Source organism: Phaethon aethereus (genome assembly GCF_964289735.1).
Source record: "Phaethon aethereus genome assembly, chromosome: 1".
Classification (NCBI taxonomy): Eukaryota; Metazoa; Chordata; class Aves; order Phaethontiformes; family Phaethontidae; genus Phaethon; species Phaethon aethereus.
The window spans coordinates 12,174,262-12,194,717 of record NC_138575.1 but is presented as its reverse complement, the minus strand read 5'-3'; the positions used below and the strand labels follow the sequence as shown (position 1 = coordinate 12,194,717).

Here is a 20,456-nt window from a genome sequence, read left to right as displayed (position 1 = left end):
AAGTATGAAGTTTCTAATATGATCTTGGGTATTTTTTTGTTGTTTTACTTCTAGATAATATGCAACTTGATGTTAATCCATATTTACTGTATTGTACCACTATTTTCCAATTCAAAATGCCCATTACTGCACTATTAAACTAGCTCCAGGATGACACTTGATTTTCATATATATTAAACTACTTTTTAGTCTGCAATTAATTCACATAGTGATTACATTACCTTCTGCTTGCATTAAATTTGACTTTAGAATATATTTGGGTGACTAAGAGACTCATTGCTAAAGACCAAAGTATCAAGTGTGCCAAGCAAGAAAATTAATTATTTTTAACCTCTGTTTCAGGGGAAAGGGCAACATTCTGCTTCATCAATGAAACTGCTGCCTTTCTGAGATTATGTGGAATCCTGGAGACAAAAGAGCAAAACAGGCCCAGTTCTTATGATTGTTGGACATGATCCTTACTGTCAGGCTTTGTAGCTCCTAGAGAAAAGTAGATGTGCTTTCTAAAATATCCATTTTGCAAGTGCAAACCAGCCTTCTCTGCAAGGAAAACTGTACTAAATGAAAGGTGAAATGATAAAAGCAGGGAAAAAAAGGAGTTCTCACTAGTCCCATCAGCACTGCATAGTTCTTCATACTGCTCTACTAATTAGTCATGCACTGATATATGCAATGAATTCAGAAGGAAATGCTTGGTTTTAAACTGTTATGCTATTGTTGGCCTGTACAGTAATGGCTTTGAGCATGCAAAGCCTACAGTCAAGTGTCTGACAGACTCCAGACATCTGAAACAGCAGTTTATTTAATCACTTGGTCATAGGCATGTAGCTATACAGACAGGCTAAGTGAAGTCAGTTCTGTTCTTCCAAGACATGTACCTTTATTTTTAACTTAAGAAATTTAACGTCTTGCATCATCTGGAAATATCACTTCCCGCCCTCCCTCCTAACCTCATTTACAAAAACCTTAAAATAATGAGATTCAGAGTTCGCTGGGCTACAGTACTACTACTTAAGCTGATAAATGAATATTGCATTAACTAGACACAAATGAGATCACTTTCCATGTTTTAAATAATTTCTCAAGAAACAGGATAATGCTGAGGAAAGCTGACCTCAGTTTCAAAACTACATCAAAATAAGTTAATGCAGACTCTGTTAACCAAAAGTATGGATTTACTTATTCACTTCTGCTTGCTTGTGCTTTTAAATCCAGGCCTATGAACCTCTACTTTTGCATACTTCATTAGGACTGAAGGTGCAATGATTCAGACTAAACACTCTGTTAAGGAGGCTGGAGCAAGGTAGGGATCTACCACAAGTCACTGAGATCATCCCATGCAAACCTACCTGGAGGAAGAATGATTTATCACCTCCCTGGCAACCTCTGCAGTAGTTTTGAGTCTTGGCAAGAATCCCCATCCCACTCCCAATGAAATCAGTAATGAATTTCCCAGTCTCTTCCCTATAAGCCAGCCCAGCTTTTAAAGCTGCCCTCACATGGCAAAAGTCGAGGTAGCACACTCTGATCTTCCTTCCCAACACATCTGCTTCCACACTGTACAGGAAAATATACTGCATATCCCTGTGCCTGCAGACAAAAGCTACTGAGGTGCTGGGTCTTGGTAAAGTGCTTTTCTGGCTCCTTTTGGTTGCTTAATTTATTACCTATTACATCTGCACATAAACAAACATTTCACTTTCAAATCAGGAAACTTGGACAATATACTTATGAAACATCTGGTACTTTATATATTGAAAATATACAATGAAATTGAATATAGAAAAACTAGAGACCTATCTAGAGACAATAAGATTTACACCCTGGAAGACCCCACAGTGGTGAGAAAACTTACCGACGTCATCCCAGCAGAATTTACTGGGGCAAAATTTGTGCAGTAGATGAAAGTTACCATCACCATGAAAGTTACCATTACCATACCATGGGATTGCATCTAGTGGGTATTAAGCTGAAGTCCATCAAACCTTCACACACCTGAATAGTTAGCCCACTTAAGGGCTTCTCCCAGGAATCAGTAACACATGGAAGTTATAAAAAGTGGACGGCAAATTTTACTTTTTGTCTAACTGGCTATTTCCTTTCAAGTATTTCTTGGAATTTTTTCCAACAAATAGTAGGAATGAATTCACCAGAAAACATCAAATAAAAAGTCTTATCAAATGTAGCCCAGCATTTGGTATGACTGTGGAATTTTAGACAAAGATCATATCTGAGGCATGGCTTTTGATCATGGCTTTGCTTCTTGCTGGTAACAGGTCAGAAAACTATGGATCTTTGTTCTTTTTCTATTTAATACAGGTGAAGAAATCTATTTGGATCATTCAGTTTTGTATTTTCAAAATTTTGATTTTTGCCTAACACGAGTAAGTTTCACCACAAAAGGAGCGGATAAAATGCAAAGAGACATACCTCAGACCTGCGTCCCCTGTTGACATACACACACACGGGGCTGAAGGCGCCGCTGCCGCAGACATACAGGTGTGTGCGATTGTACGACTGTATCACACGCACAAAATTTCCACAGCCATGCTACAGGGAAAACAGAAAATAATAATTTCACACTGGCAAATGTTATTAGATGTTGGGAACTCTAGGGAATAGGCATGGTTTACAATTTTAATAGTATCATGAAAACCACTACTGAGTTTAGAAGTCTCTGAATTCGTACACCTGTAGACTCCTATTTTCTTTTCATGCCATTTTGCCTATTCTGGAAACTGGGCATTGATAGGGCACTACAGAGGAGCTACAAAAGAATAACTCTCTCATCTCCGCACAGAAATCTAATTTTCATCCACAGACTTCTCTGTACCTTGCATGGGAAGAGGCAGGGCCTCTGCAGGAAAACAGTTAGTAACCTTATGATGTTTCCTTAATGACACCTCCAAAATAGTTTATTTTTTCTCCCTAATTTTTTCATCATAGCTGGAGATAATTAAAAAACAAATCAAGCTGAAATCTCAGATCCCATTATTTGTGTAAAAAAAAAAAATTTCCAAAACATTAAAACTCTTAACAACACAAAGCAAGTTTGCAGTGAATTGTTGCTTCATATTGAAGATCAATGGTTAACATCTTCAAATCAGCATGAAAATTAAAACAGAATGTTAAAAACGGCTTCACACCATTGGATTTACAGTCTTCTCCTTCCAGCACACCCTTCTCTTCTTTTGCTCTTTCCTTTTTTGACTATGCTAAACTGTTAATGCACTTCAGGTTGAAAATAGATTTTTTTTCTGAATATTTTTCTTACTGAGATCCCAGAACAGCCTTCATATTTAATCACCCAAACCTTCACCAAAGACAGTGAGAAGTGCATGAGTTTTGTGAGCACAGGATTGGAAACTGTGTCATCAGTCACCTTCATGAGAATCAGTAGAGTTAATCCTGTTTCAGCAGACCGCACAGTTTACTTATACTTGAAGGCATTCACATCTTTTGTTCAGCAGGAGCAGGTACCGTACTGCAGTATCTGAAAACCAGTGCATACTTGTAGGTAGTTCAGAGTTCGTAGAAGGAGTTTCTCTACAGGGAACACTGCATTCCTCAGTTAAATGTTAGCTCTAGCTATATCAGAAAAATCCTTTAACCCAGTCAAAACACATTGTTTCTCTAAAGCTGAGGGCTGTTCCTAAATGCTTCCATTTTCTCATGTCTAGCTATCTTAGTTTGGCTCAAAGATGGCGTTAGTAATGTCTTGCTATCAAAACTCTTTTTTTCTCAACAGTACTACCAACCCACATTATAGCTGTGGAAAGGGAAGAAGGACAGGTGAAGGTATACCGCTAGTTTTTATACGCCAGAGCGTTAACTGATGCGTTCTTTCCTTGCTGTTTGCAGAAAACTTTTCTACAAGACTCCTAGGTAAAGGATTACATGCTGAGAAATTCCAGAACGAGAGTCTTCAGGGATCAGGACCAGGAAACAATGTCTACATGAACAGTAGTGGCACATGGCACATGCTACTCTGCTTCAGTACTGCGCTGTGCGCTTTCCAAAGTGTCTATGGCAAGAACACAGGGGTGGTTAAATGAACGGCTCTTTTCTTTAAGGACAGCCTTCTGGGGTAATCGCCTGACATATACTGTGTCTTCATGTCTCTTCACTGATGATTTACAGACACGTAACACAAGCTGGCTCAATACCAATATTCTCGTATTTTAATGCTGTCCGGCAGGAAGACCATTTTATGATCTTCTCTGAGACTTTGCCCATCTCTCTAGTGTTGAACCACTGAACTCCATTTGCAGTTTGCTACCTGATTAACCTGGGTATGGCACTGTGACTCCACAACCCAGCAAAGCAACAAATTGTTATTTCAGAATATATTCTGTAGGACTGCTGTTCAAGAGCACCTATGCTTCAGTTTATTTCCCTGTCTTCGATACTGAAATACTTTGTGCTTTTAAATCAGTCTGGTCTGAGGTCACGGGATAGTTGTATTTAGAATGGATGTTTGTCAAAGGCGGTGACTAAGCTGTAGATATTCACATACTAGCGGTGCTTCTCTTGGATCTGATACCACAACTCACTCCGTAGCAGTGTCTGGGGAGCTGCCTTAATGTAGACATCTGCCAGTCAGGCATCTATGCCCTAGGATCTCATCACAGTAAATGGAGGGAATACTAATGTAAGCATTCAAGTTAGTCTAGTGAACATACTATTTAGAAGTGACAATGTCTTTTCAGTAACAAAAAAGGCAGCCGAAGATGACAAATTCAGACGCTGCTTTGTCTTATGGTAGGCCACAACGAACCCCCCTCCCTGAATATCCTCTGAAAAGAATTTGCTGATTGTATGAAGTCCTTTACTGGCTGCTCCAAGTCTATCTATTCCTCTTTTACCTTGTGATAATGGCTAGTCCCTGATAGGCCAAAGGTTATCATGCATTCACCACCCCCCTTTTTTTTTTCTTTTGAAATTCCTAATTCTTCTGAATCCATTCCTTGCTTCTCCCGTTATTATAATGAATGAAACTCACAAGAATGCTATTAAAAGAGAACCATAAATTTTAAGTTGCAAACAGTGATTTATCATTGGGTTCTTTTTTTTTGCATTATTTCAGTGAGCTTTCGATAAGACATATCATTGATTCTAGTGAGATCAGCAGCTGTTCTTCAGTACCTTTTTTTTTCTCTTTCAAACTCTTGAGGACAAATACTAAGAATTTTAATGTAAACTTCTATTTTTGGAACTTAATTTTTCTTCTGCAATGCACAGCTGGGATTAAAAATAATCAGTTAAAGTTGATGCACATGGACATTTTTAATTACACTACGTTACAGGTTATTAGGTGTACACACAATTAAACTGTTGCAAAAACAGAGGTCCTATCCAGAAATCTGTCCATTAACGCAGCAACATTTGGGTATTTAAATATGTTTAAAAGGTAGGAAATCCTCACCACTTAATATCCCAGATTAAAAGTTCTCTGCGGAGTACAGTATTTAGTAGTGTCTTAGTTTTCTTTCCCATGGATCACACATTTTGCGTGCTACTTTCTACTTAGAGTATCATCTACTTTTTTTCCTATTTTTGCCCTAGAAGAGTGTCATCATCTGTTGGAAACATGACTAAGACTAATGACCTTTTGTATTTCAAAGAAAAGAAAATTCCTTAACCAGTCTATCACAAGTTCATGATGCAGTCAACATAGTAACTAGGGTCAAAATTAATCACCATTAACAAAGCTGTATGTTTTATTTTCACATTTTCACATTTAATGCAACTTAAGAGGCCACTAGCTGTAGAATTTACTGCACACTGCACTAACCAGAACAGTGTAAAAATGTGTAGAAAAATAGCATATTCAATAGGAAAAATACTTGGGTTTTACTACCATAGCTATCAGGAAAGAAAGCAGATCAGCTGCCATACCAACCATAATATAGTTATTCATGAAGAATCATTCTGTTGCTGTGCAGCAATATAGTGAATTACTCTCCACAGTTTTGAAAAAGCAATATTACAACAACACTCCCGCAGGCCAACCTTCTGGTTTCCTTACATCCACCAGCATTCGCAATAGATTTTCAAAATAAAGCCCACACATATTTTTCTTATAAAATGGACTCAGGTGAATTATTGTAACATTGCAGTAACTGAATTGCATGTCATCTGTAGGCTTAGTTAACAATACAGAACATGTAGCTAAAATAAATATAAATATTAGGCATGATAGAAAGACCTTTGAAATAAATAACGGTTTTTATACTAAATTCAGTGGACTTTTGCATTAATTCTATTGTTTCTGAAATTAAAAGCTATATTTATATACACCTGCTTACATCCTTCGATCACTTCATTAATTATGATCCTAGATATATGCTGAGGAGTATGTTCCAAAGATGATTGTATCTAATGTGAAGGCTTCTGATTTCCATAGTTTTTTTCTCAAATTAAAATATAAGCAAAATTTAATTGTTTTTTCATATAAATTTAGTAGTGATAAATTCCAATCTTCTAGCTCAGATTAGATTCTGTATTCTAATACTAAAATATCAGTTGGAAAACATCTACATCTAAAGAGCTAAAAAAAACCCCAGGATAAAGACCTTTAGGTGCTGCTCAACTGGTAAAAAGTCAAAAAGTAACTGAATAGAATTGAAATGTGACTTTCTGCTTTTTGTTTTACAATTTAATTTCTGTTAATAAAATCTGGGGATATACAGACTGTAAGTGCTCATTACTTTAGGAAGATAACCATTTTAATATACAGCTCTGCCAAAGACAGATCTGCTCTATTGTACCACTGGGTCTTTCAAAATACCTGATTTCTATCTATTTATAGATATAACGAGTGTGTAGGGAAATTATCATCTGATCTAGGTCCTTTGGAAGGTGTCTGCGTTCAGATGGGAAAACAGTCAGCTATGGGGCAAAACGACTCAGGATAAACTCTACATGGTCTGTTTCCCGTGACTACAGAGATCATCTTTACCTCCTTCTAATAAAGCATACTGGTTTCCAGATACTTATTTGGGCATTGTTTTGTGGAAGCAATGGAAAGAGGTGTTTGGGGTGTTCCTGAGTCTGGGGTCTTCAGGCTGCAGACAGTGGGTACCACCCGCCTGTAGAGTCCATCCCTGAGGTGAGCAAACAGCCAGAGCACTTCTCCACACCACCAACAGATCACCAGGCTTTTCAGCATCATCTCCAGGACATATCTGGAAAAGTACTACTGTCTAATTTGACTAGTAATAAGAAATAAAATCAAGGAAGTGGACAATGCATTTTTTTTTTTAATTTGTGGAAGTTTGAAGGTGCATTCTATTTACACGGTTTGTTTTTTCATAAATTCGCTTTATCGTTTGGTCTGCAGAGAATTTAAAAAGCAAAACAAACACGTCTTTAATTTTGTTTTTGGCTGCACTCAAGGTGCTCTTACTTTATTGCCAAGTATGTAATTTGTGTATGTGTATGCATGTACATGTGGATTATAACTTACTGTAGGATCTTTGCCAGCCATTTTGCACTCTTCAACCTTGTTTGCTGACGCTGGCCAGAAAATCTACAAGGAAAGAAATATCTTTTAATTAATGTATTTGTTACATAATTTAAACAAAACATTTCACTGCCTAACTTACACTAATAAGTTAATATTTTGATAACTTTTACAACTTGATGATAAGACAAAAAAGGATTTTCACTGGTAAATGAAAACAACTTTCTCTCTTAGCATGCAGTAAACACGATAAAGGTACAGGTCTTTGGCTGATAGAGGTTAATTTTATGAAATATTTTTAAGATTAATTAATCAATTTACTTAAATTTCTTTCTTCTAAATAAGAGATATTGTCATCATCGTCTAAATTACTGTCTTTACTTTTTTTCTTCTACTGAATTTCTAGAAATGGTTCACGCATTTCTTTACAAGATATCTTGCACTACAGACAGTTTTCTGACAAACACCTCAATGTCTGAGTGTTTTTCTGATCTATACTCAAACACTGCAGTTATTGAGCTTCTTCCATTATTTATTTTGATTTTGAAATAAAAAGATATCCATTAGAAATCTCTCCCTAGAAATTTAGTAGGTGACAGGGCCTGACAACATTTAGCCTCAAGATAACATAAATAATAGCAGTAAAAGATCTCCATGTCTATATATACATACATATATATATGCAGAGTTGTAGATTTGTATGCATACGTACATAGGGTTTCTATAATGGTGTAAGATTAGCAAAATGAATCTGTTATGAAAAGAAATAAACAAATGAAAGAATGCGTGGAATTGCAGAGACTGGTTCTGAGCTTAACACTGGGTGACCACATTCGCTGCCAGAAAATTGCAGGTGTTCTTGCTTTCTGTTGATTTTTTTATTATTATTCTTATTTTTCAAGGCCTAAATAGACTGTTGAAGTGCCTCACAGCTTTATACTGCGGAATATGTTTCATGCAACAGAAGCCTTCCTACCTAAGTGAACTCTGTGCAGAATCAAGCAGGACCCGCTAAGGGAAGGCTGAAGCCGTGCAGGAGCACAGCAGCTCCCGGACAAGAGTGGCTGGATCACTGGTGAGATGGGAATTAGCCAAAAAGGTCACAGAAGCTATTTCAGATCAGAGCAGGTGGCCCCATTCCAGAGGAAGGTTTCTGTACCCTCAGGAGGAGGAAGGGCGCGTTCACGCCATCACACGAGAGGCATTTAATTTAACTGTGTAAGTTAGACTCAGCCTCCCCAGACTCCCTGAACAATCAATTCAGGTAGACGGGCATGTCCAGAGCGTGAGCCTAATTTAAGTGCTCTTAATCACCCTCCAGCAGGGCCTCTCTCTCTCTCCTGACACATTAAAAGCCTTGCCTCTTAAGGAAGGTATTTAACTTCGCTGCTGCAAGCTAGATATCTCTGCCCCTTGATATTCCTGAGGTACGGTAATAAAGCCCATAGATTAAAGGATCAGATGAATTTGGTAGTACAAGGCCTATACGGTATAATTGAAGGTAGTGTTGTAGCTGTGATAATCTAAAGATAGGCAAGGCAAAGTCTGTAGAGAGGTAATATCTTAATAGCCAGGCTTCTGGGCACACAGGTACTTCTGCAGGCCACCTATTTTAAAAGCAGAGAAGCTGGATTTGAACTGGCTCTGGGAACAAAAGAGGAATCTCTGAAAGTGGTTTAAACATTTGATAAATCAGTTCTTTTCGTATACAGGCTGCCTACAGTTTCGGGAGGTGGAACACCGAGAGTCCTTTGAAAATGACGTCTCGATAAGAAAGAGAAGAAGCCAGAAAAGATGTGTACTTAAGAGGGAGATGAGGGTCACAGTGTCCAAAAAACCCCAAACTGGAGGTGTCTCAGCTACCCAGCTGTAGAGAGCGGGCTGACACAGACATAACAAAAGATTGGAAAATAGTTCAGCAATTAGGCTTCAGAGCACAAAACAAGAACAAATATAGTTGAGGGTTGAAGGCAACTCTGTCTCAGTTGTTTTTTGCCCATGGCCTGAAAATGATCACATGTTCCTTACTGTTCCTTACAGGCTTCTTTTAAAAGCGCATCTCTGAATTATGCTAAAACTTGAAGAGGAGTAGAAATCATCAATCCAGACAAATCTTCCTTATGAGGCCAAGAATGTCACTTCAAAACGAGTACACGGGTCAGTTGTTAGACAGCGTTCGAGGAACAGCCATGCTAATAGTTTGTTCATCTTGTATAACACATAAACCAAGGACTAACAGTTCAATAGCATTTGTGCCTGGACTTTTGTCTGGTGCAAAATAATGAAATACACATCTTTTGTCTTAAAAAGAAAGGCATATATTAAAGCAACTTTGGCTTCTCAAAATAAATCTTGAACTTACACTGAGAGGGTCCTGGCTTATATTATTAATATTCAAAGACAGAATATGATCTTTGCTGCCCACGTAGATACGATCCTGATCTTCATCCATCAATAATATCCTGTAATCCAGGGGACTGTGGGATATTCTATGATATTCAGAGGTTTTAGTTTCTTGCAGCTCTGAAATGGTAAATACAACAAGTTAGTAAAGTGGTTCAGTTACCTTTCTCACTTCACAACTGCATTTCTTTCTAAATAAAGGTATCTTTGAACACAAGTGGGGTCAATAAGAGAAGGAAAACCTTTATCAGACACTTAGTAATAATGTAATGGTTGAGTTAAAACAAATTTCCCTTTCCTGGTTTGAACGCAATCTTTTTATACATTAAGTAGCTAGACATAACTCATAAAAATCAGGCATTGCTGTTATTCATTCAGCTAATTAATTCTTATTTTAATGGATATGATTATTTACAGCTCTGGCTTTCAAAGAAGATCATAAATTAATCACTGGCTTTCAAAGAAGATCATAAATTAATCAATGTATTTGATACATTTTGAAGTTTATGACAGCAGAAAATGCACAAGATCAATGAAAACTACATAAGAACAGTGTACTTTCTTTTCCTAACAAGGGGCTTCATAAGAATAGTTTTTTATCATTTTCAAGGTCGAATTTTTTTTTAGTTCTTTATCACCATGCATGGCTTATTAAAAAGAAAACAAAATATTCAGTCAAGCCTAAATGTGTCCATTTATTCAGTTTGTTTACGGGATTTGGATCAAACTATCAAAACTGTAGAACTAGCTATTTTTTTCCACATAAAACTTTCTCCAATGAAGTGAAGTGAAAAACTTTCTTTGATCTCAGCAATGCAGGATCAGGCCTGTTACAGGAATAGCACAAGCATCTGCAATATAAGTATTACTTGCTGCCCTTGAGAAAGCTCAGCCTTCCTGTCTTTGCCTGGCCAATATATTTTGACGCCCACTCAGATTTTTTTTTTTTTCCCAATAATAACAGAAGGGATATTTCACAAGAACTGAGAATGGAAAAACAAAACTTTAATAATCAATTTCTCCTTATTCAAATATTTAACATATAATTATGCTTTCTGACTTCATGAGCATTATTGTGTTCCCTGTGACTCTAAAAGAGTGGCAAATACACAGTACACACAAAAATGAAGCCCTCTATAAATGTTTATTCATAAATGTAAGAACTGAGTCCACATCCCTTTTGCAAACTCCTTGTCTGGGACAATATGGCTTGTCACTGTTGCTAAAGCCTAGTTTTTGCTAAAAGCAAAGTTTTTGCTTATTAGTTCCCTATAAAAAAGAGTTGATGTCTTATTCAAAATTAATCATCTATGCCTTTTAGACTAATAAATTAATGTGGGGTTATGTTATTTTGGAAAACAAAACTCTCAAAAATGTTTTTTGATATTTGTTCTGTCAAAAAAAAAAAGTGTGCCTAAAGTAGGCACTTTCTATAAACCATATATTTAGCTGGAAGCATAATTTTTTCTTTGAAAATTACTTGGAGAGCAATTTTTCACAAGCCGTGGACAACATACAGGCAAGGGCTACAGTCTTAGAACTTACACATGTCTACTAGAGGTTTAATGATTGAGACAACACTTACCAGAACATGATTTGCAATGATAAATATGATCATAGAATCATAGAATAGTTTGGGTTGGAAGGGACACACATAAATCCTCTTAACTTTTATCATGATTGTTAAATAGTTTCATAAGAAGATGAAAAATATCTTCAATTACTGAAAGATATGATGTTTTGATTCACTTAGATGTGTGACAGCTTTCAGGAGCTAAGGGTTGCCTACATGCATTTATTATGTTAATATTAAAAAAAAATTAACAAATAATATTTCCATTTCATATGTCCCTCAACAGAAGACAAACATACAATCAAGATTTACAGTCTGCACCTAATAGCTTAAACTGAAACAATACTCATTAAATATATATGAAAATTGTCCACGTAATTTTCAGAAGTCTTTCTTCAGTGCTTGAAGAATCAATTGTTTTACTGCATTTTCAAAAAATCCTCCCTGTAAGCTTTTGACTACTATTCTCAAAGGCACCAGGAAGACTCACCAGCACAGTGCTATTAAAATGCAGTCCCTTTGCCCTCTCTGAAATTCTCAGACTGACCTTTCATAACAAGCCTGAGAAGCTAGCGCTCATCCCTTTTCCTGGTGGCCTTATTAACTTTACTGTAATATTTGGCAGCTGTGAGGTGAAACTTAACCTCCTCATAACTGTATATTTGATATCCTAGGAAAGCACATATAAACTGGGAGAGGCAATAGTTTCCTGCACAACACTGGGTAAATGTAAGTGCGGTGATTGCACAATAAGCCATAACTGAAATAAAAGGTGACCAAGATCATGATGGGCGTTCTTAAGCAAGAGACAAAATGAGAGATATTTGATTTCCATGACTTTCATTTATTAAAATCCATTGTTTTCCTGGATTTTGAAAATTTTTGTAATGGTATTGTTCTTTCTAAGGCACCTGAAGGGTAATCTGTCTCCATGAAGCTGCTGATGAGGAGAATACCTTATGACATGCCGCTAGACTACAGAAACTCAACGCCATTCATAAGAGGGAAGAAAAACCCTGAAACAAATACTGTCATACAGATTTATTAGTTTTATTTCTTTCAGTGCTGAAGCTCACAGTTTATTAGCCTCCCAGGGCTATGGGGAAGGAATTTATAATTAATCAAATTTCCTTTTCTTTTAACAAAATTTACCACACAATCACCCAGGAAAATTTGATTTCTGAAAGATTTACTATCTGAATGCTGTTACTCGGAAAGAGCAGTGGCTAAAAACATGCTTCTCATCTCCAAAAGTTTTTGTAAAAAAATGGTGGAAACATTTACTGACCTTCAAAGTAAATTCTATTCCATGCTTTGGGAATTTACCCAAACATTCAAAGCAGTAAACCCTGTACGGAGAATGATGTTATGGACAGCTCTCTGTGAATATTAAAAATTTTGTTTGGCAATAAAAAAAGATTATTCTATTTTTCATATGCAAATACCAATCATCCTTAATGATAAAATAATCTTTGTTCATCAGTCAGTGAATTTAGTTTTGGCTTTCCTCAATGATAAAGCCAATACCAACTTGATTCTTAGTGTTAGAAATCTGATTTTAGAGGACAGGTTATATAGGTTTTATCCCTTTTAATGAAAAACAAAAGCTTCAGTGAACTCTCTCCCCCCAAAATATTTATTATTATATTATATTATATTATAATTATATTATTATTATTATTATTTATTATTAAACTGCACATTTTGGAGATCCCAATGACCAGGAGTTTTCTCCGTACACAGTGTACAGCTTACTGACAATTAGGCAGATTAACACCTACACTTTAATTATCCTTCTAATCCACCACAAAATTTAATGCAAGTATTATTTTTTTTAAAAGCTGTGTTCTCACAGGAGAAACAACAAAATATTTGTGTAATATCCATTATTAACATCACAAAAGCCTTTGTAACGCTTAAAACTCATTGTGTTGGCCAGAACAAAACAAATTACAGCTATCACAGACTGGAAATCCAGGAAGGTGGAGATGTCTTACTGTCCTGGTTTCAGCCAGGATAGAGCTGGTTTTCTTCACAGAAGCCGGTGTGATACTGTGTTTTGGATTTGGGATGAGAAACTGTTGATAATGTGCTGATGTTTTGGGTTGTTGCTGAGCCGTCAAGGACAGTCCAGCTTCTTGTGCTGGCCTGCCAGCGAGCAGGCTGGGGGTGCACGGGGAGCTGGGAGGGGACCCAGCCGGGACAGCTGACCCAGACTGGCCAAAGAGATATTCCATACCATCCGACGTCATGCCCAGTACATAAACTGGAGTTGGCCGGGGGGGCGGAAATCGCTGCTCGGGGACGGGCTGTCGATCGCCGGGTGGTGAGCAATTGCTGTATTGGGCATCACTTGTTCTTGTACATTCCTTTGTCGGTATTATCATTGTTGTTTCCTTCTTTCTTTCTGTCCTATTAAACTGTGTTTATCTCAACCCACAAGGTTTTTTTTTTTCCTAATTCTCTCCCCCACCCTACTGTGGGAGGGGGAGTGAGCGAGCGGCTGCGTGGGGCTTAGTTGCCGGCTGGGGCTAAACCACGACACTCCCCCACTGACACCCTGTTATACCAAATTGTCCAACCTGTATACGGGTATATGAGCTAGATCCACTCATCAGGTTGTCCTCTGAACGTCTTATTTAATCACTCAGCATCAACCTTTCATCACTCCTTAATTCAAATTTACTGGTGTCGCAATGCTGAAAACACAGCCTGACTTTCCTAATCTAAGGGATATAATTATCCCTAACATAAGACAAGACCCTAATATAAGCGACTTCCTCAGTAGATATACTAATATAGATGTTTGATACATGTATTATTGAAATTAATACAATTTTTAGCAGGACCTTCCCAAAATAAAGTTATTTCCTATTCACAGACCCACATAACCACTTGTTACTGAAAAGTTCAATACGATCAAGAAATTATATTGCAGAGTTTGGTAAGCTACAGCCGTGGTATGCAAGCATCCCCAGCCCAAGTTCAAAGCACCGAGTTTATCCGCAGATAAGCTGTGGATAAACGATGATACGTGAAAGAGTATGAACAGTCGTCTCTGCTCTGTACCATCTCTGGGCTTCCAGCCTGGCAGGGCTTCTCTGAGCAAATCTAGGATGCTCTGTCAAGCTTTAATTTAGGATCCCCTGTCATAAAGTACAAGAAATAACATGTTTTCCTCCTCTTCCCTGCTGGCGTAAGGATTCAGTCTCAGCAAGCCGTTCATGGGGAAGTTCAGAGCAGAGGCAGAGATTTGGGGTGTGTGCCTCAGAAAAGCAGGAGTAGAGCAAAGCCATCCAGTCTCACACGCGGCACCACAGCGAAGGGGAGAAACACAGCTTTCGGGAAGGATGGGCTACATCTGAGGGAACCTCTGTTGCCCAAATCGGCATGGATTTTATGTAACCTTAGTGATTTGGAAGCCAACAATACAATGCCATTTTCTTTGATTCCCTCATGGGGTATGGGGTCCACAAACAACAGACCTTGTGCACATCTGGCAGTAGGCTTGACAATATTAGCTATTAGTTAAGGCCAATGGAAAACACCCTTAAGCCTCATTAAACCTTCAGTTTGTGCCAATAAATATGCCAGTCCATGCCAAATGTGAAACTGCAATGCAAAATCTTACCTTCTAGGAACTGGAAGGAAACCAATTTTCCTTTTTATTTCCTCTTCCCCCCCTCCTGCCTTGAAATACATATTTAAGTAGAATGATATTTTTACTCCTAGTGTCAAATGGAAATGACACCCTTTTACTCACAGGTCACTTTTGAACAGGTGAAAAAGTAATCTGCGTATATACATTTATAGAGAGACTGTACATAATGTTGCTAGCATTGAAAGGAATGTTTATATATTTAAAAAATATGAGTGGTATCTGCAAAGTTACAAAAAATAATTTGAAAAAATGCTTCAACCATGAGAAAAGCTCTGTTTTATTTTAGTTGAAATATTTTGCTTTATACTTTGCATTGACTAACTTCTCTGTTTTGTACCTTATTAGTAGAAAAAACTGGAAAATATCTATTTAAAAGATTATTGGATTTAATAAGATGCTGATAATTTTAACTATTTTTATCTTGACCCTATTTCTAATTTTTTAGTGTAAACAGATGGAAAAAATAAACGTATTATTTTTATAGTTTACATAGTACCTGTGGAAAGAGTATGCTATTATAAAATTGCTTTTCAACTGTGTAAGGATGCGGTGTGACTATTTGTTTAATTTTATGTATGGAAAGAGAAGAAGGAAAGTCTGAGTATTTCCTTTCAAAACTTCAGAACAAGTCACCTTTGCACTGTTGATATTCCTTTTCTTTGAAGAAACCTATATTGATTCCTTCTACTTAGAGGGGTGAGATAAGAGAGCTGTTACAGCATTTTGCCGCTGCTCATGCAGTGTTCAAACTAAAGCCCAACCTTTGGCCAGCTCTTGAGTGAAGCGGATTATAAATGGGTAAGCAGTCATTTGGCCAAAGAGCCATGAGCAGCCAGATGTGCTACTAGTCAGTCCCTTGTGTGCCTTAACCACTCGGGGCCCAAAAAGCTCAGGTGGACCTTTGACCTTTTCTTTATCTCTTTATCTCTTCTTCACGCATGAGAAGTCTTTGCACTTTTTTTTAATGCTGTTAGAATGAGATTTGGTTTTTTGTATAAGGATGTAATAGGTTTATAAGGACTGGGTATCACAGATGTGCACACTTGCTAGTTTCTGAGTCTGTCTGAAAGGGTTTTAATTACATTTTTATTTAAAAAAAAAGCAGCAAGTGAGAGGGAAGAAAATAGATTTACAAGTGCTCATAAAATCACAGGTTAACTAATTAAGAAGATCACTTGGAGGATAGGGAGGAAGGGAGTTCAGGCAGTACAGGCTGAAACAGGAGCCCTCTTTGCCCAGAGCTAAAATGTATAATTTGCTAGAAGGAAGCTTAATTGCTGTATTTGGAATGAGAGTAAATAACGTGGAAATGTCAACGATATCTGTATACGATCTGGTTTAAATATACGCCTTGAATATTTGTTAGTATACTTACTAAATGAGTTGAAAATGGAACTTAAACATTACTGGATTGAGATAGTGCAGTCTTTTATAAATAGAAATAATAGCACCAAGGTGAATACTTTGGAGAATCGGGCCCAGAGGTAGCTCTAGCATGTCTGAAGAACAATCTGTCACCTTGAGCAGCTCAACATACACATTAGGAGCAGTAAAACACTCAATAGCTCTTTGTGAAGGGGACCATGTGTTGATAGGAAAAGACATACCAGTTAATAGTTGACCTTAAGCAGAGCGCTTACATATGTCAGCAGATGAGTCCTTTTTTTACAGTTCACAAGATGCACAGATGTCCTAAAATAGTGGTAACTCATAGACTTCAAAAAGATCACAATGGGCTATTAACTGGCTTTTGATGTTGGGGCTTTTTAAAAGTTGTACTGAAAGGGGAACCACTCATGACAGAGTGCTGTTTTATTAAAATTATCAGAGAATTTTTCATCTTTGATTTGCTACTTTGAAGAATGAAGAAGGGGGGGCTGATCCACTGAGGTGTGGGCAGCTGCCAGTTTTGTGTGAGAGGAATGTGCTTTCTAAGCAAAGGCAAACACACAAGAGAAAGTCACTTACTCGTATGTGGCAAAATGTACTAGCATGGCTTTGTGGCACATTCATCAACCCACATACCCTACAAGGTTAAGTGTGTTTTTATTGAAGCTTTACATTATGAAGAACAGGCACTATTAAAATGCTGTGTTTTTTTTTTTTTACTTGCACATATATTGTCATGACGAAATCAAATCACATTCCACAATAGAAGCCCCACTCTGAAACAAATAAGGAAAAATACATCAACTTTTTCCAAACCGTAGTTGCATAGCTATTCCACGTCTTGCCAAATTCCAGTATTGAGATTCCTTCATTGAGAATTATGCAAGACCACCCACACCCTCCAATCAGCCAGTCTTGCTAGGCTGTAGACACTTCTTGGCATAATTTTCAGATTATTTCTCCACTTACCTTGCTGTAATAAACCTGGAATAACTCCTCTGAATTTTCTATAGGTATCTCAATAAAAACATTGAAAAGTGTGCTTCTTATTTTTTAATAAGTAGTGTGCAGTTATAATTTTACTGGTCATCAACTTTATTCTTTTATATAATTACTGTTTGTGGGTTTTATTCCAAAAGATGTCACAAATACTGCCACTGTACAGAACTTTCCAGAAGAAATTATCCGATTTTTCAAATATTACCTTGCTCATTTCTGCCCATTATTAACCTGTCCAGACTTTATCTCATTTTTGGATCCAAAACCAAAGAGACAAATTTAGCAAGCATGGAGAGACATAAAGACAGGCCAACTGGGCTTAAGATTACTGCAGTTGAGTTAGCCACGTCAGACGGGAGCCAGCCTTCTCCCTTGTGTATAAAGAGCTCGTCTATAGCAGCTCCGCAGTGCGCAAACTGCTCTCCAAGAGTTGTAAGCTGCATACTTCAAAGTCTGCATAGTTATACAGAGTTTACCCTTTTGCTTCTTTCCAGCAGACGTGGAGAGGGTCCTTGCCACATTGCCTAAGGCTGCACAAGCTCAACCCGTCTCACTAGCCTGGGTGAACACAGTGGCTTTGCCACTGGTGTTCGAGATGTTTTTGTTTTCCAGATGCAGGAGTCAGAAACTATCAGTTGCCAAGTATGACATCATTTTTGAGATGGAGTAAGAAAAAAAGCCACACCCGTGGAGAAGTTGGACAAATTTCACATTATTTTACTTCTTCTGGGAGCAGTATATCTTTTCATTGTAATCTCTTGTGTTTTCTCTCTTACTCTTTTTTTCTAGTGGACGAGCAATCACCTCACTGCAGGAACGGCTGTGCCTTCCTCCTGTGATGCTCAGTCACGCAGAGACATGTTCCAAGCAGCTATCAGACTAACTGGCCAGCTGAAGTCTTGAGTGTATGCAGACACCAAAACTATTTGATCCAAATGCAGAGGAAGATATGACAAATGGAAGACAATTAATTATTTTAACTGTCTCTCTGAAAAATTAATTACAAACTGAAGCTAGCGCTATGCTCCAACTCAGAACTGGGCAACAGCATGAGACTTGTGAGCTGATCTCCCAGTTCATTCATCTTCATTCAGCTTGTTGCTAGTGGGTTGACCTCTGGGAGAAGAAAGAGGTCTGAGTGGACTTCTCATTAGTTTTACATCTCATTAGGCTGTTATTTTTGTGATAAAAAGAAACCTTTTTAGGCTTAGGTTTGGGTACCTGACTATTTACTCCCCACAAACTGATGTGGCAGATGATGTCAGCTGGGATGTTTTTGAATATTGGGGAAGGATAGAGAGAGAATCAGGGAGAATGTAAGTAAGGTTGAGTGAAAGGTAGGTTGTTTTACTGCTATAATTGTCTGTCTTTGCAAGTTTACCTTCCTGTTTCAGTGTAAGAGTGTACTTTGAAGGTTTACTGAGGTAGCCTGTATACAGTGAAGACATAATTTGCCCTTTGCAAAAGTGACAGAGGCAGCTACTCCCCAAATGCGCAGTTTTGAGGTGTTAATACATTTTCATTGATATACCGTCAACTGCCTCTGAACAGTAGTGAAGAACTATCAAATGGTGAAAAATAATCAACACCATAAATGATGAAAGTATGAGAGCAGTCTCTCAACTTCTTTTCTAACTGAAAAAGTTTTTCACATCAACTCACATTCACAGTCTTTCTTTTTCTCTCTGAGAATATTGTTGCTAAGCTGCAGAATTACTTTTGCTGCCAGAGCTAATAAAAACTCATTGAGAAAACACAGCTCAACCACTGAAATATTTCATTATTGTTACTGCAATAAAGTAAGAACCCACTTCGTTGTGGTGAGGCAGAGGAACCCTTTTCATTATATTCCTTTCTCTCCTTCAAAGAGCAACCTCCCCAGAGATTCAGCCAATTTCTGTATATCTAGGATTGGCATGACTGTCCTTGCTGCAGTAATCCTTGCCTTTAATGATGTTACCAACTTTAGCTGAAATTTTAGCCATGTCGCTTTATCCACAGATCTGCTTAAAACATATTGGTCCTTTCTTCAGCAGTCACTTCCCACCCCTACTCTGTATAGAAAAGGGCAACATCACATATGCAGGCTTGCTTCATTATTATGGTTTGCAGCCCAGAAGCCAACCGTATCCTGGGCTGCACCCAAAGCAGCGTGGCCAGCAGGGCAAGGGAGGGGATTCTGCCCCTCTGCTCCGCTCTGCTGAGACCCCACCTGGAGTCCTGTGTCCAGCTCTGGAGCCCTCAGCACAGGAAAGACATGGACCTGTTGAAGCAGCGCCAGAGGAGGGTCACAAAAATGCTCAGAGGTATGGAACACCTCTCCTGTGAGGACAGGCTGAGAGAGTTGGGGTTGTTGAGCCTGGAGAAGAAAAGGCTCCAGGGAGAGCTTACTGCAGCCTTTCAGTATTTAAAGGGGGCTTATAAGCCCCTTCTTATGGAGAAAGATGGGGACAGACTTTTGAGCAGGGCCTGTAGCGATAGGACAAGGGGTAATGGTTTTAAACTACAAGAGGGCAGATTTAGACTAGATCTAGGGAAGAAATTTTTCACAATGAAGGTGGTGAAACCCTGGCCCAGGTTGCCCAGAGAGGTGGTAGATGCCCATTCTCTGGAAACATCCCAGGTCAGGTTGGATGGGGCTCTGAGCAACCTGATCTAGTTGAAGATGCCCCTGATCACTGCAGGGGGGTTGGACTAAATGACCTTAAAAGGCACCTTCCAGCCCAAACTATTCTATGATTCTATGATTCTGTTATCATTTTAATCAAATTAGCATTAGCTATCAGGCAAGCATCAGGCATAGAGATGAAGCTAAATCCCAAGTGTTTAGCTTTTATTCATTCTTCAGTAAAATAATGCAAAATTTACTCATCTATGAGCTGAAGAAGGCTTGGAGAGCGGTATTTCACATTCCAAAGAATTTCATTAAGAAATTCACTTCAATGGAGTGGTGAATTAAAGATGGT

General features: G+C 38.0%; 1 protein-coding gene across 1 annotated transcript in view; it reads right to left on the bottom strand.

The window, feature by feature from the left end:
- The window catches only part of SEMA3C (semaphorin 3C), a gene marked incomplete at its 3' end in the record, with an annotated part of 118,719 nt that overhangs the window by 41,717 nt on the left and 56,546 nt on the right, over positions 1-20,456 (bottom strand). The window contains exons 2-4 of the mRNA XM_082014286.1: positions 9,828-9,988; positions 7,469-7,531; positions 2,431-2,550 (exon numbers count right to left, since the gene is read on the bottom strand). Coding sequence (XP_081870412.1) covers positions 2,431-2,550; positions 7,469-7,531; positions 9,828-9,988 — 344 coding nt within the window. The remainder of the gene's footprint in view (positions 1-2,430; positions 2,551-7,468; positions 7,532-9,827; positions 9,989-20,456) is intronic.